The sequence below is a fragment of the Pyrus communis genome, chromosome 3 (genome assembly GCF_041283825.1).
Source record: "Pyrus communis isolate YQ-2024b chromosome 3, ASM4128382v1, whole genome shotgun sequence".
Lineage (NCBI taxonomy): Eukaryota > Viridiplantae > Streptophyta > Magnoliopsida > Rosales > Rosaceae > Pyrus > Pyrus communis.
In genome coordinates, this window is record NC_142567.1 from 17,844,015 (window position 1) to 17,861,563 (window position 17,549).

The window sequence follows — 17,549 nt, forward strand, 5'->3', positions numbered from 1 at the left end:
GCATCAAGTAAAGAAATGTTTACTTGGACCCTCCTAAACGTCTCAAGAATGTCTTTCTCCTGCTCCTCCTTCTTTGTTTGCATGAACCTACTAGGAAAAGGCACATTCAAAGGAAAAACATTAGTAGGAACCGAATTTGACACATTCTTACCCTTTTTGGCTGAATTGGACATTTTAGGATCAATAAAAGCTTGCGGCAAAGGTGTTTCCACCTTTGCCGTGGGGTGGCTTGCTTCATCCTCTTCAATTCTCAATTTTTCATCCTCGTTAGGACCTGATGGTGATGGTGTAGGACCTGCCCCAACTTCTTTTCCACTTCTCAAGATGATTGCATTGGCCGTCTCGAACCCTCCCTTTGGGTTTGGAATGGTTGAGCTTGGGAGCTTGCCTTGGTCTCGGAATTGGCCTACAAACTCCGCAATCTACCCAATTTGTTTCTCCAATTGATCCACCCTTTTTTCTTGATTTTGCATTGCCTTGGTTTGATTCTCTTGCCCCTGAGACAAATTAGTTAGTAACTTAAGAAGTGTATCATTGTCTAGGGACGTACCTGAAGCATTTGGGGCAGATTGTTGTGGAGCATGTGTGGGTGCGAATGGCTTCATGAAGAACCCCGGGGGTTGTTGTCTAAAACCTCATTGTTGTGGTGGTTGTTGGGGCTCCCTCCACTTGAAGTTTGGGTGGTCTCTCCAACCTGGATTATATGTATTAGAGTATGGATCGTGCCTTGGTTGGTTTTGGCCTTGAAATCCAATTGCATTTGCGCTCTCCCATCCACCATTTTCGATTAGTTGTGGACACTTCTCAGAAGCATGTCCTTGGATAGAACACACTCCGCATACAATTGGTCCTTGCACCCTCATTCCTTCGACCATCTGAGACACAATGGAAGTAAGATTAGCTAATTGTGAATGAATGTCGGGTGTGGAACTTACCTCATTTACTTGCTGCCGTGGGGGTCCTCTTTGGCCTACTCCTTCATATTGTTGAGCGTTCAATGCTTGGTTAGCAATCAAGACCTTGGCCGCCATGGGTGTCTTGTCCACCAATGCTCCACCCGCCGAGGCATCGAGCATTTGACGTTCAATTGGTAGGAGCCCCTCGTAGAAGTATTGTAGAAGCAACTCCTCTTTCATCTGATGCTGTGGACAAGAAGCAACAAGTGATTTAAAACGTTCATAGTACGTAGGAAAAGACTCACCTTCTTCTTGTTGGATTCCACTTATCCTTTTACGTAAAAGGATGATTCGAGAAGTTGGGAAAAACTTCTCCAGATATGCCCTCTTCATTCTCTCCCATGATGTGACGGTTCCGGGAGCTAACTCGTACAACCAATCTTTGGCTTTGTCCATTAAAGAGAATGGAAAAGCCTTCATCTTCAATATACTTCCATCAACGTTGACGGGAGTCATGCTTGAACACACCACCTCAAATTCCTTCAGGTGCTTGTTCGGATCCTCCATGGACAACCCATGGTATTTTGGAATGTGGTGGAGCAAACTTGACTTTAACTCAAACTCGTCGGTCTTCCCTTGGGCAGGTGGGGGATATTGGATACACAAAGGTGCGGCATTATCCAATCCCGATGCCGAAAGCTCTTTGAGTGTCCGGTTGTCCATGGCCATGACGTATGGTTCTTCAAAAACCCTTGTCGTGGGTTCCTCCTCCTCTTTTAGAACTTGTTCTTCGAGGTCAGGTTCCGGGCTTGGTGGATTTGATTGGTGTTGCTTCCTCTTTCGTCTCAAAGTCCTCTCAAAATCGCTGTCAAAGTCTAAGATATGCTCACGAATCGATTGAGAACTTCGAGTCATGCACTAGTACCTAAAACAAGAAAAACAAAACAAGGTCATAATCTTTAACAAATAACTAAATAAACAGAAAGTAAACAATCCAAGGGATTAGCAAAGTTTGCTAATCCCCGGCAACGGCGCCAAAAATTTGATGCGAAATATATAAGCACACAAATTAAAACCCTCTTTTGACAATTGTAGTATATGAATAAGTAGGGATCGTTCTTAACCGGGGATTAGGAGGGATTGCAAAATCACTTGGAAACTGACTCAAAAACATAAAACACAAGTTAAAACACTAAACTAGACTCAAAGAATGCAAAACTAAACAATAAAACACTAAAACAAACCAAAAGACTCAAAACTGCCCCAAAACACTCAAAACTGCCTTAAAAACACAATCTGGGCAGTTTTGAGCACTTTGACTATTTTGGACGAATTTGGGTAATAAATTGAATCAAAACACTTAGAAACACAAACTAATACACTTTCTAACTAAATTGGACACTAAAGTAAAGGGGGATTGAGGTTTTGACGAAATTAAACAAATAGCACAGAATGTAATTCAAATAGATTTTAAATATGAATTTGATGGAAATATGGATGAATGCTAGCTAGAAGGTTCTTCTCCACACATGTCACACTTGCATACAAGATGATTTTCAGTTGGTCTTTCGATGAATTATGAAACTCAACACCTCGGGTTAATTAGGTCCGCTTAAATTAACCTTCAAGTTCTCCTTAAGTTAATGAATTGGATGGGGCAGCGCATACACAATTCAAAACATTCTCCAAAAGTCCTTTACGTGAAAAGCACAATAAAGATACAATCAAAGATCATTGAGCAACATGAAAACTATAAGTGTTGACGAGGCATTCGTTACTATGATGAGCATGAAACTAGTGCCAAGAATTCATTTAACGCGATTGTTTATAAGCAACCTCCACTACTTGTGAATATAAATTTGTAACTATTAGGTGAAACTCATTTATATTCTAGCATCATATTCATGTACGAAAATTAAGCGTGCACTCTCAATAAACATACACAAATAAGTTATCAATCAAACAGTTAAACGAATTGAATCCACAACTCATGAAATTCCAACCAAAGGTAATCAATTCATATTGCAAGCATAAACATGGTTTCGAATCACCTCCTAGCTAACTAGGGATTTAGCCTCTCATGTTCACAAAAAGAAAAACAAAATTGAAATTAAACATAAAGAACGAAAGATTGATTACACCTAGAACGCCCAACGAATCCACTTGTTCGCATTCGTAGTAGCTAATGAAATTATATTAGGTGATGATCTTGAGCCCCGCTCTGTTGATGAATGCAAACAGAGACAGTATTGGCCTAAGTGGAAAGATGCAATCCAGGCAGAATTAAATTCCTTGGAAAGGTGAAATGTTTTTTGGACCAGTAGTCTAAACCCCGCCTGGTGTAAACCTCGTGGGTTACTAATGGGTATTCACAAGAAAACACAATTAGAAAAATGAGATTGCAAGATATAAAGCACGACTCGTTGCACAAGGTTTTTCACAAAGACCTGTAATTGATTATGAGGAGACATACTTTCCTATAATGGACGCAATTACGTTATGTTACTTAATAAGTTTAGTGGTTTCAGAAAAACTTGACCTGAAACAACTAACAAACCACGAGGTATGCTCTCAATCAAATTAAGGCGATCATTGTATGGGCTGAAACAATCTGGACGATTGTGGTATAATCGTCTCAGTGAGTATTTGATCAAAGAAGGGTATATCAACAATGTCATTTACCCTTGTGTGTTCATTAAGAAATCCAACTCTGGATTTGCTATAGTGGCAGTATATGTCGATGATATGAACCTAGTTAGAACCCCCGAAGAGCTCAATAAAACTGCTGAATATTTGAAAAGGGAATTTGAAATGAAAGACCTTGGAAAAACAAAATTTTGTCTCGGCCTGCAGATCAAGCATTGTGCTAGTGGCATTTTCGTCCACCAATCAGCTTACATTGAAAAAATCCTGAAGCGATTTGGCATGGCCAATGTTCGTTCGTTCTCTGGACATTAAAAAAGATCCATTCTGTCCAAAAAAAGATGATGAACTGGTCCTTGGTCCAAAAGTACCATATTTGAGCGCAATAAGTGCTTTATTGTATTTAGCATAATATACTAGACCAGATATAGCTTTTTCAGTCAACTTGTTAGCAAGGTATAGCTCTGCTCCAACAATTCGTCATTGGAAGGGAGTCAAAGATGTATTCGATACCTTCTTGGGACAACAAACATAGGTCTTTTCTACTCAAAAAAATCCACAAATGACCAGGTCCTTATTGGATATGCAGATGCTGGTTTTCTCTCTGATCCGCATAAAGCCCTCTCACAAACTGGATATGTGTTCAAGAATGGAGATACAGCAATCTCTTGGCGCTCAACAAAACAACATTAGTTGTTATATCTTCAAATCACTCAAAAATACTTGTTTTACATGAAGCAAGTCGTGAATGTTCTTGGTTAAGATCAATGATCAATCATATCCGAAATTCATGTGATCTACAGACACTCCAACTGTTATTCATAAAGATAATGCAGCCTGTGTTGCTCAAATGAAAGAAGGATTCATCAAGGGCGATAAGACTAAACAGATATCTCCAATTTTTTCAGTGCACATGAGCTTCAGAATGCTAAAATTATTAAAGTCAGACAAATGTGGTCCAATGAAAATCTGGCAGACTTGTTCACCAAGTCTTTACCAAAGTGCACGTTTCAAAAGTTAGTGCAAAGTATCGGATTACATCAACTTACCAATCAACTAAATTTGGAAAATGCGGAATCAGGAGGAGATTTATATCAGGGGGAGTATCCATGATAAATGCATGTTGTACTCTTTTTCCTTCGATTATGATTTTTCCTAGTGGGTTTTTCCTATCAAGGTTTTAATGAGGCAACATTAGCATACTTAACTCTATATCAACATTCCAAATAAAGTTGTACTCTTTTTCCTTTGCTATGGTTTTTTCCCACTGGTTTTTTCCAAGCAAGGTTTTAACGAGGCAACTAATGTTTATATATGGGTATCCAAAGGGGAGTGTTGAAAACATTGGCAATGTTGAAACCGTTGGTAGCTTAATGAATGTCCACATAGTTTTTTCAATACCCACACAAAGTGATGTAGACTTTGGAAATAAAGGTGATCGTATTTTCAAAGTCATGTGCTGTAAATTTCAAAATTAAGAATATTTTCGTATCGAGTTGCTCTATAAATAGAGCACTCCGACTGTTATCAAAACACACAGGAAACAAAAGGGAAAGATCATTAACATCAGTATCTATTCCTTCCTCTTTTATTTGTCATCCCTTTGAATTATAGTTACAGTGTGATATTTTACCTCTACTTCGCACCTGTTACTAGTAAAGGATCTTTAACTTTTACTTATTTATAACAGAAATTAAATTTTGCACAAGCGTCAAGCCGCGCTGAATGACATTTCCTCTTATAAATATAAAGCGGCAGATGACATTTAAAGACCCCTTCAAATTAACATACAAATTGCCCTACACAAAGCTTCTCAACAACGCTGAGATTTTTTCCTCTCCCCTTTTCTTCTCTCTAACACATCTTCAGTTTGGATAGACAGCACTGTGAAGGCAATCGACGACATTTTCAGTTTGGATAAACAACACTGGAGTCGTAGAATCAGCCGACCAATGAGCACCTTCAGTTTGGATACACAGCACTGCTTCGAGACTGATTGGTTGTTTATCTAAGTCTCGGTCAATAAGGATTTTCGAGTCCTTGTTTGTAAAGGTCATCTCATCAGCCTTGTCGGCGAAGTGAGATGTTACCAAGTTATTACATTTGGCATATTGAAAGCCAAGTTTGAAATTGAATTTCGCAGAATTAGTAGCCTTGTCTTCAGGCTCTAGAACCCGAAAGCCGAGACATGTTCCTTTTTCGGCTGCAGTCTCAAGATCAAGAAGTCAGTAGCGTGCCCAATGCCACGTCAACATATTTTACTCCCCGACCGAACTCGGCCGACGAGTTGGCACGTCGCGCATACAACCGAAGGACGTAGTTAGCTTATTAATTACTTAGCCTGCACGCCACGTAGGCTTGGTAGTTTTTAGGGTCAACAGCCACGTAAACTAAGTAGTTTTAGAGTCAACACAAACACAGTAATGGACTAGAATTCATATAATCAAACCCACTTACTGAATAAGGCTTGTTTTCGTTTTATTTTATGAGGAAAACGATGGAAAGGTTTCCTTTATCCATTCCAGAAGTGGATGAGCCTATTATGAAGAAGCTGTAGAAGAGCACCACCACGAAAAAGGAAGGAAAATCCTATCCATGTAGGAGTGCTTGAAAGGATATTACTATGTGGTTGTCAAGCTCGTATCTCGCTATTTGGTTGGAAAAGGCGGTCTGGAAGCTTCCTCTCTCCCCCACGAACTCCCGCTGGAATGAATGGGCCCCGAACGGTTTCTACGCTTTCTGAAAAAAAATATCTAAAATCACAAACACTTTTTTTATTATGGATCTACTACCAGAAATTCAATGCGTAATTTTAGCATTCAATGGAATATTTTACCACATTATGCATCTCCCACTTAAAATGCTACGATCATTAGGAAGTTTCCTGAATTAAAAAGAATTTTTTATCTTATTAAAGAAATTGCCCCAATTAGGGAGACAATAAATAGAATTTACACAACTATGATTTCTTTTCCCCTTCACATTAACTAAAATACTCCTTTTGTTTTTGGTCCAAATTTTAATTAAAATACTTCCAATCCATACAATACTCCAGCGTGTTGCTCGGGCCCGCCATGCACAAAGTACACGTCCCTCATCTTCTGGAACGCATGCCATGTCAACAAGCTATCTGAACCGGCCTGGTGGCACTTCCCGACCGCCCGGTCCACCTCCAAGGTTCTAGCAACCCGGTCCAACCCGCCGTACAGGCTTTTGCAAAATCGCATCATGTGCTTGACGTCATAAACCCTATTACCGAAAAAGACCCTCAGAATTTTCAGAAATTCGTTCAAGCCACTGGGCAAGTCCCGGCGCGTGAGAATCTTCATCAGGTACCCGAAGTCGTAGGCGCTGTGAAACGTGACCCAACTCACCGAGTCGTTGCAGACGAGTCCCGACGACATCATCAGCTCCGCGAAGCGCGAGGAGTCGACGCCGTGGGAGCGGTTGCGGTCGAAGTCGATGCCCTGGCGGCGGAGGAGTTCGATGGAGTCGGGAGCGTGGGGGTCACGCGCGACGTCGAAGTCGTTGAAGTTGAACTCCCAGATGAAGCGCGTGGGGGAGCCGAGGTCGGGGAGGTTACCGCGGGAGTCGGAGAGGGTTAGTCCGACCTGGATGAGGCTGAGGGCGTCGACGTTGGATTTGAGAATCCTGTAGTGATCGGAGGGCCGGAGGGTCTGGCGGGAGTAGGGAGTGGTAGGGTCGACGGGGGGTCGGAAGACGACGCCGGGAAACTCGGTGTCCATGGAGATGAAGGGGTAGGCGTCGATGACGTTTTGGATGAGCTCGAATTCGGATTCCAGATTGTGGGCCCAGACTTCACGGATCACGATGGGCTTTTGGATCGGAGTCGTCGGATCTTGGTCGCCGTACATGTCGGAGAAAAATAACTGGAGAGAAAATGGTTTTTATTTTATAATTTTATTTTGTTGGAGGAGCTGAGAGAGGAGGAGCTGAGAAGGTTTGAGAAGGCTGAGAGTGATGAGGTGACTTTTATAAAGGGGGGAGAAAGAGAGAGAGAGAGGAGAGAGAGATGGTGCTGGGAAATTGGATAAAGGAGGGGTGGAGGCGTGCAAGTGGAGTTTGAATAATAAATAATAATATTAAATAACAGGGTGGGTAGGAGTAAGGGGTGAAAGAGGGAATATGATCATTTCAGGATTTTAAAAATCACCTCATCGTGTCTGTTTATATTTTATCGTAAGGTTATAAATTATTTTATTTTTTTATTTAAAATTGAATACAAACTGTAATTGACGAAAAATAATTACATAATATACAATATACGAGTAAGATAAAATGATACCGGAGACCTCACAAAAGAATCCTGAGAGCATCCTCACCGTGAATGGGGTCAAGTGTTGAATGAATGCGTTTTTCCGTGTTGACCGAAACAGTCAAATGGAGTAACAGAAAAAAAGGAGGTGAAGAGAAATGGTCCAGGTTGGCTTCTTCTTTTCCCATTCTGTCCCTTTCATTCCCACAGTTCAATTCAATGTATGATTGATGAAACAGTTGAACGAATGAACCTGTTGCTATCCATCCATGTGTTGTATACTTCTTTTCTTATGTTATCATCTTGGCGAGTTTTTCTTTTCACAGTTTGCTCTTTTTGTACAGGCCTCATTATCTAAGGTATAATCTTTTTTGAGAATTTTTAGTCAAAATTATTCGTGATCGATTTTCAAAACTTCACCTTGATGATTGAAATCGGTAAATTATAATTCATTTTATAAAATTAAAAAGGTACGGGTTATGCTATTCCTCTTTATATAGCACTATGACATCATTTTACTAAACATGTTGTAAATGTTATTTATAAGGTGGTTGCCCGTATTCTAGGGTCTATGTAATATGCTAATAGTTTAGTCCTTATTGTAGTAAATACAGAAAATCCTAAGTGACGTTAGGGGGAAGAAATGATAGTTTCAAGAAAGCCGTGGATCAACGTTGATACATACGCTCTCGTCTCATAAGACTTTGGGCTCCCCACAAATGGAGATTAATAAAGTTCAAGCCCTAATTGAAAATAACTTTCTACATGAAAGTTTGATCCAATTCTATTAAGTAATTCAAATTAAGATGTTTGTTCTAGATGTGGCAATGGAAGCCCTAAAGAAGCATTGTACCCAAGCAATGAAAAACTTATAAATTAAGCATGCGCATGCGCATGCGAACGAGAGTTGTTGTGTCACAAATCGATGATACTAGATAATTTTTATTATAGTAGCTACTCACATCATCAAGGGCTCTTCAATAATGTTTTCCTATTAAATGTCGACAAACCATAAAAGGTAAATTCCATTTTTGAGAGGCACTAAAAAATGTGAAATAAGTGAACCTGTAATTTAAACCCAAAAAGTTACTCTTGGATGTTTGTATTAAAGTGAAATAAAATCATTGTATGGCATATGCTTCTTGGTATAGACATAATCTACTATTATAAGTGCAACCACATTTTTATAAGTACAATGTCATCTTAAACATGAGACTTATAGCATGTGGAAACTGCATACTACTTGAGTTTTTAAGTTTTTATATCTTTCTCAAAGTAATTTCATAAAGAATAGAGAATTCCATGAAATTCTTATTCAAAGATTTCAATTGAAGAGCACAGAGCTCAAAATATGTACTCAATACCTATTCTAGATAAATTTGGTATATATTACCTTAATGAGTACTTTTGTTAGTTCGAATTGAATTATGTTGTTTCAAACATACCCTTAAAAGATTTAAGAGTTATGATACAACTCTTGAAGAACCTACAAGGCTATTTGCATGTATGGTTTATATTACCATGGACTTGTACACTACTACTAGTATATTTTATATCCTAAATTTTGTATTTATTTGTTCTTTGCAAGAACACAAACAGTTGTTGTCAACTTCCGATAAACTTTCGCACTTCCCCATGTCAAGTTCTACTCAAGTATAATTTCTTGAAGACCTAAGTCACATTACTTTAAACTTGACAGTGATGACCAGTCAAATCAAGACTTACTATCATAAGGGGGAGTCACTTATTTAGCGGAGTTATTCATTAGGGATAGTGTTCGACAATATATTATAATAGACATACAAGTGCATTGTGCTCTTTTCCTCTCGACCAGGTTTTTCCTGTCAAGGTTTTAGCTAGGCAATATTATGCACGTCCAACACCATGTCAATATTTCATAATTGTGGTGCCTGATTTTTCTCCTTTGCTTAGATTTTTCCCATCGGGTTTTCCAAGCAAGGTTTAATAGTTTAGTCCTCATTGTTGTAAATATGGAAAATCCTAGGCTTATATATAGGCAATCTAATGAGAAGAATGGAACACTTTTATTTCCTCCTCCTAATCCCTTTCTTGTAGCTATTCTTTCTATATTTTTATTTCAAACAGTACAGACATTATAGATTGAACAATTCATACCCTTTATCATCGTCTAAAGAACATCTCTAGAACATTTCACTCAAATCGGAGGTCGCTTAGTCATTCATAAGAAATTTCTTAGAGATGATATTTAGATGATGATAAAGAGAATGAAAAACTCAATTGTAACGTTTGTACAATAAAATGTTATCATGTCGTCATGCAAGAAGAAATAAAGACAATAACCGAAATAAACATTTAACTAATTCGATTTTAAATTTTAGTTGTCATCATTTTAACAAAAAATATAGTTTATATTAGTAACTACAATAGAATGATGCTTCAAGGCATCTCCAATGAAGTCCCTAACTAAGGACAATCACTATAAAGTAAGTATAAAACAAATACAGGGATAAAATGAATCTTTAATAGATTGAAAAGTGAATCCCTAAAGTATAGGGTAAAGATTATGGGCCACATCATCGATTTTGGCTAGTGATAACACAAATGTTTCTGTTTGACAACTTGTTTTACCAAGCGGATGAAGTCTGTAGTGGTCTTATTTCTCTCATCCATTTTCCTGGTTGACTCTTCTTACTTTTGAACAAGTCTGCTATGTTTTGCGGATCAGGATACTCTCTTGACCTTAGGAGGCTAAGCCTCCTGAACAAATCACACGGTCTATTGGATCAAAATCGACTAGTTACAATTATTATAATTTTTAGAGGAGCTCCTTGTTTGTAGCTGTTAAATTTTGATCCAACGGCCAGTGTGATTTACTCAAGAAGCTCAACCTCGTAAGCTCAGGAGAGAGTCCTGATCCATGTTTAGCAATAACAATTTAGCTCTTGAAAAGCAAAAATTAATTAATTCATAAGACGGAAATAAGTATCAACTAACACCTTTGGTTGGTCAACAATATCAACTAACTTGACTTTTAGTCTTTCTTGGGGAATGCATTATTATGCCCTTATGCTGGACATATATTATACACAAATTTATTTAAAATTTAGTTTATATTTTACGCTTGCTAAATTTGAAATGATTCTTAAAATAAGTCACGATGTTTTAATTTTTTTTTTATCACATCTTAAGATAATAAAATTATTTTACTTCATGCCTCTAGTTTAACTGATTGTATGATAATTCAACGAATTAATGTTGAGGTAACTTGAGACTCTTATTTGAGCTAATGTGTAAGATACATTTACACTAATTGATAATTAAAAAAAAAAAAAAAACTTATCAATTTAAAAAATCACTTTAAACATGAAAAGTATAAAATGTAGGTTGCCTTTAAAACAATGTTGTAATACCAAGTGACTATCTACCATAGTGGTAGACAGAAGTGTTGCCTTTGCATCACGATGTGTGTCCGAACCCCATCAACTCTCTAATCCAATAAATTTATCGTTTGATTAAAGGAAAAAAATAAATAAATAAAAAGTAATGTTGTAATATTATTAATATTGTAAATTAGCTAGTTGATTGGATTGATTAATTGTATTGTTTGATTTGTGTTAAATAGTTAATTAAGAAGAGGTCGATTGCAAGTAAGTTGTGTAAAACCAATGATTGAGAACGCTTAAAAGCGTGTCAACTTCAAAAGGAAGGACTTTGGAAGCTCTGCATCAACTTCCAGCCGGCTTCTTGCTTCACAGTCAAATAAACTTGCGCGCGTTTTGAATATATAAAATTACAGTAATTGTCCATGTGCTAAAGCTAAATCATGTTTATAGAGAGACGGAGTTTTTGGTCGATGGCTTCTTGCTTCTTTGTGAAATAAACTTCCATGCATATGTATTCGGAACTCATTTGTGATCCATCTATCCCTCACGTGAGGCCGTCAGTGCACGCTGGAAAATTTAATATTATTATTATATTATTAAATTTATTAATTGAATGGATTGGAAATTAAATGGGAGTTTCTCGATGCAAATGAAGAGTTGCAATATTTGATTCTTCATGAATAGTCATATATTTTAGACCATATTTTAAAAAGTGACATCTTTATTTCTATAAATAGGCAAGTCCCCTTGTAGTCATTTAGTAACCTTTTCTATCATAAGCATAATCATACATTAGTGCTCAAGATATTAGAGTGTCATTGAGTCCATATGTGAGAGTTTTCAACATCTTTGTGGTTCATTGGTGCGTTGTAATTTTGAGTGCTACTATTAAGAAAACTTGTCGTTGTATATTTGCAAACAAGCACCGATCAGCCATGAGCACTGTAACTACTACAAAAGATGCTATCACTGGCGGTGTAAAAGTCGACAAGAAACCTCAAGTACTGTCGGATTTTTGGTAAAAATCCGACACCAAATCGTGCAATGTCGGATAGGGGAATCGACACCATTGTTAGCGTCATGAAAAGGGTATTGACGTCGGTTAGTCCCCTTAATCCGCCACGAAGAAGGAAAGCAATATAAAATAAAAAAAGGATCATAACATCAGTTAAAAATGACATCAAGGCTCACGTCAGATAAATGCGACATTAAGTACTGACAATGACTATCGGATGGAGCAAACTAGTGTCGGTCCTAACCGACACCACCTAATAATTTGATAATAAAATAGCCACTATAATGTCGCCCATAAGCGACACCACAAACCATTAATAAATAATAATCATAATAAAAAGTCCATCTTAGTTTTTAACTACTTCGTTCATGCATTTATGCAAATCTATTGTCGCTCATGCATTTCTGCAAATATACTATACATTTCTTCACTGCTTTGTTCCATCTCCCAATAGACCAAAATCACTACCTCCTGAACAATTGCTTGCACATTCAGGTTATCTAATGCACATAAACCAAACACAATTTATAATTACTTGATTAAATTAAAAAATGGAAGAATTGAAATTTATAAAAATTAAAACAATAAAATAAAAAAATGAAGCTTAATTACCCTAAGTGAAAAGCGACCCATCTGAGGCAATAGAGGTGGTGTGCTAGCGGTCGCAAGCAATGTCCAGCCAACACCAATTAGCCTCCGCCGTGCACCCAAAAAGCTTCGGAGAGTTGCTTTGGGATCTTCAACTGGTACTTCTTCCCATTCTAACCTGTCTGCTCCAACTTGCTATATCTCCACACGTAAATCGCCCTCTTCGTCAGAATGCTCACCGGCCGGTTGCGACCCAGAAGCTCATCAATGTCCATTTCCATAAATTCCCTTCACAAACTGAACCACAAAGTTTCAAGTTAACATTTGACAAAAAATTAACAAATTTTAATCCAATTGAAAGAGAAAGTTGGGAGCTTTACAAAATGGGTTCTCTGTTTGGTTACCGAGGAAATGGAAGAGTGGTGAATTGGGATTTTATCGGTAGCCAACCTGAGAGAGAGAGAGAGAGAGAGAGAGAGAGAGAGAGAGAGTGGTGGAGATACTTGAGGACTCAAAGCAGACGAGGAAGAAAGAAGCAAGAAAATCGAAAAAAATTCTCACAATTTGGAGAGGGGGAGTTTTGCAATTACTAGCTAATGGGATGAGATAAATTTGAAAATTTGCAAAATTCTTGTCCCGCGCCTTCTCTAAATTTTGTAGTTAAGTGTGTGTGATTTCACCACTTCCTTTTAAAAAATAATTATTAGTATCGGCTACAACCGATACCAGGTTTTAAAACATTTAAATATAATTATTAATGTCGGGTAGAAGCGACATGATTCTTTTTTTAATCGACACTAACTTTATGTCGGTTGAAAGTGACACGTTTTCTTTTTATACGACACCACCATTTAAAAAGATTAAAAGCTATGTCAGTTATAAGCGACATTAATACTCTATGTTGGTTATAAGTGACATAGACAGTTTATTTCAGTTATAGCCGACATTAATTCCGACACAATGTAAAGAGGGTGTCGAAAATATCTTATCCGCCAATATATTATATAAAATCGATACTAGCCACCGACACAATAAGCCATTTTTGTAGTAGTGTGTACTAGGGCGTAAACTTGTCTTAAGGACAAAATTTCTAACATTTTTCTCGACTGATTTTCAGATTTTTCTAACCCATTTTCATGTGCATTTGACATTGTTTTCTATTATGAGTATGCCTTAAATTTGGTATCTAGTTGCATGCATGACCTATTATTTGATTTTATATGTGATAATATAGCTATTAGACCCTATTTTCCAATCTTTCATCTTATATTCCTTATCACAATTATTTATCTGAAATACTTGGATATATCCATTTATCTATGTGGATTGCTTACCTACTAAAATTCTTGTAAGATTTCTTATTTCAAACGATCCCCTATCTTCCCTTATCTAATCATTTCTGATTTCCTATACCATTGTTATCCGCCTTTCCCGATTTATGAGTGGAATTTGAGTTAGGATTTTCTTTCTTACTTTGTTGCCTTGTGTTAATCTCTTCCCAATGACCTTAGGTGTGGCGTTACATCCGAATCTACCTCCAAGTTCACAGCATTTGAAGAACTATGAGAAGACATTCCATTGGAGGTGTGAAACTGTTGATCCACTTCAGACGAATCGGACCCCATCACCTGCATTGCTATCGCTCCCTGAGTTACGGTGTGCAATATTCAAAGTTGCACCCCATAATCGACAACCTAAGCATAAAGCTACATCTTCAATAGTTTGCCAATTGCCATTTCTTCTGTGACCTTTCTCTGCCATTTGAACCATTTGAAAGGATAGAAGAAACTTTGGTGATGAAAATGAAAAACAAAAAAGAATTGTTGATTTTTGGTACTTATAAAGTTTGCGATGAGTTTAATGGTTGGAGCTTATCTGGACTTGCTTATGTGGGATCATGATTTTCTGTGCCTATGACAGGTGACAAGAAGGACCTGAATGCCCATAGTCCATAAGCACAGTCTGGCAACCTAGGCTTAGGTTTATTGAAGATATTACTTGTCTCCCAAGTAAGGAAATCCCAATTCAAGTCAAATTGAGATATGTTGAGAGAATTAGCCAACATAATCAAGATTGTAGGACGATTGGGTATCTTATCCTAGATTTCTTCCCAGGTAGTGTCTTGATTTGATAAAGATTACTTTCCCTACAAGGACTCTTAAGATCCCTATAAATACTCTAGCTTGGGTATTTATCAAAGGGAATATCGACATCTTTCTCCTAGACCTCTCTAGAGGTGTTTGTTTTCCCTCACTAAAGTTCACTAGATTGGACTAAGGGTTAGTCTAGTCTCGTGTTTGTTCCCCGTAGGGCCTAGATTTAATGAGACTAGTTCTCATTCGCCTCGATTGAAATAAGGGCTAGCCGGTCTTAGCTAAATCCCCTAAAAACCATGGGATTGCTAATCCCGTGTCCAAATCTACGTACGACGATCGCATGTTGCAAGTCTTACGAATGCTGCAAGTCTGCAAGCATGCTTCTAGGCAACTTTGTTTGACAACCCATTTCCCAAATATGAAATTCAGCCCCACCCACTGCCTAAACATCAACACCAAAATTTGGCAAAAAAAAAAAAAAAAATGCAAAACGATAACAACAACAATCCCAATAAAAAAATTTCTTTCTCATTCCCAAAAAGTTCTCAGAAATTTCCCAAAATTTTTTTCCATTTTGCCAGAAAATTCCGAAGAGAAATGGATAGAGAAGGGGAAAGAGTAGCTTTGGGATGAAGAGAAATGGAGAGACGGAGAGGGAGGAGAGAGTAGCTTTGGGGACGATTTTGCAGGAAAAATGATTTTGAAGGAAGCCTTTTTTGCAGGAAAAAAGATGGAGAAAAGGAGTAATTGGGGAAAAAGCTAAAGAGGAAGAAAAGAACAACTCTCCAAAGAGAGTCTAGTGAGAGGTTGAGTGTTCTAGGCTCCCATGAACGCCTCTTGATTAAATGTTAATGAATCTACGCTTATCTTTTGTATTCATTACAGCTAACTCAACAGTGACTCGAGCAAGCTCTTCCTAATCATATGATGACCATGATCGAGGATTTTGCATTCTTGAAAAGAATGTCATTAGTCAAAGGAGGCAATCCTAGAATATTATTGAATTATTTTGGATTGCCAATAAGGTCGGCGATGCTATATGGCACGGAATATTGGGCGGTGAAGCATCAACACATACATAAAATGGGTGTAGCGGAGATGAGGATGCTTTGTTGGATGTGTGGGCACACAGGAAAGGATAAGATTAGGAATGAGGATATCCGAGGTAAAGTAGGAGTAGCCGAAATTGAAGAAAATATGAGAGAAAATCGGTTACAGTGGTTTGGACATGTGCAAAGAAGGCCTACTGACGCTCCGGTTAGAAGATGCGACTACAGGACAAAGGTTCAGGGCCAAAGGGGGAGAGGAAGACCTAGGAAAACTTTGGAAGAGACTCTAAGAAAAGACTTAGAGTACTTGGATCTAACGGAGGACATGACACAGAACCGAGCGCAATGGCGTTCTAGGATTCATATAGCTGACCCCACTTAGTGGGAAAAGGCTTTGTTGTTGTTGTTGTTGTTGTTGTGCCTAAGGAAAAGGCTTTGTTGTTGTTGTTGTTGTTGTGCCTAAGGAAATACTCCTAACTAATTGAGACGCTCTTGCATTTGCAAATTGTGCTGGAGACGACGAGAGACATAAGAGCAAGGAAGCAGTGAACACTGCATAACTGATTCAGGAGGCAATTGCTCAAGATGCATGTTTTTAAATTGAAGCTAACGTGATTACAAATTATTTGTTTGGGTTAAGAAATGAACGAATAGAGTATGATATGTATAAGCAACCCAAGAAGGGTATAAGTCTAAATTCAAGAGCGTAGTTTTCTGTACCTTTTGTTTTTGTTTTATCTGTTACGTATTAAACCATTGGATGGAAATTACTAGCTTTAACCTATTCTTCTAGTGATTTTTGTTTGAACAAGAACACAACAAAAGCTGGACTTCATGGTTTCTAAAATTCCAATCCTAACCATACAATTGGACATCGTGGTTTTTGGTGGATATATCTTGTAATTTAACCTCTTTAGAGCTCAACCTAGTTTGACCATTACTCGCATTATCGCCCGCAATTTTGACTTCAAAATTTGGTCGTCATAGAATTCTCGTAGTTTGTCTTCGAATTTAGCTATTTAATGAAGCAGTGTCAGGGCCAGAAAGGGAAGCTAGGAGGAACCTCTAAGCCATATGACAGAAATTGGATTAAAAATAATACAGTCAATGAGAGAAGATTTGGCAGTTAACTTTTGTATAGGATTGGAAATTTGAATCAAAAGAGAGCAACCGAGTCACGAAAGTAATAATTTAACATTGAGATAATAGTACCATAAGTGCTGAACTTGTTCATAAGTTTTGCTAAAAAGAAATGAATACTACATCGAAGTTGAACAAGCATTACATATCATGGCTCAAAAATGCAACTACGTGATTTTTTTTTTTCTTCAATATAAACTTTTTCAACAATACTACGTATATAAAATGGTGATTTAAATACGTTGTGCTCAATGGAAAGCACACAAATATAAATTAAAGCTAACAAACACAAGCAAAAGCATACAAATTAAAGAAAATGATGGAGAGGCCCAGTCCTATCTTAGTCCTCCTGTGTCTCTGCCACTAGAATAATGCCCCCACCTTGCGATACAAAAAATGATATTGTCAAATAGACTCCCTAGAATCCCTCTTGATTAAGTGTTTATAAAGCTACTCCTATCTTTAGTATTCTATACTGCTA

At 37.7% G+C, this 17,549-nt stretch overlaps 1 protein-coding gene and 1 long non-coding RNA gene across 2 annotated transcripts; both read right to left on the bottom strand.

Annotated features, from left to right (window-relative positions):
* Positions 1-6,428: 6,428 nt before the first annotated feature.
* Positions 6,429-7,525, bottom strand: LOC137715220 (putative CCR4-associated factor 1 homolog 11). Its single transcript, XM_068454467.2, has one exon. It carries the CDS (start codon positions 7,412-7,414, stop codon positions 6,563-6,565), a length of 852 nt encoding a protein of 283 aa, XP_068310568.1. The 5' UTR covers positions 7,415-7,525; the 3' UTR covers positions 6,429-6,562.
* Positions 7,526-12,374: 4,849 nt separating this feature from the next.
* On the bottom strand, positions 12,375-13,375 carry LOC148698065 (uncharacterized). The gene is made up of 3 exons (XR_015960327.1): positions 13,164-13,375; positions 12,808-13,080; positions 12,375-12,695 (listed from the first exon to the last, which is right to left on the bottom strand). It is a non-coding gene; the product is annotated as an uncharacterized LOC148698065 (long non-coding RNA).
* Positions 13,376-17,549: the final 4,174 nt, after the last annotated feature.

Coding starts and splice junctions, on each gene's coding strand:
- LOC137715220 (XM_068454467.2), bottom strand. CDS start 7,414: ATGTACGGCGACCAAGATCCGACGACTCCGATCCAAAAGCCCATCGTG.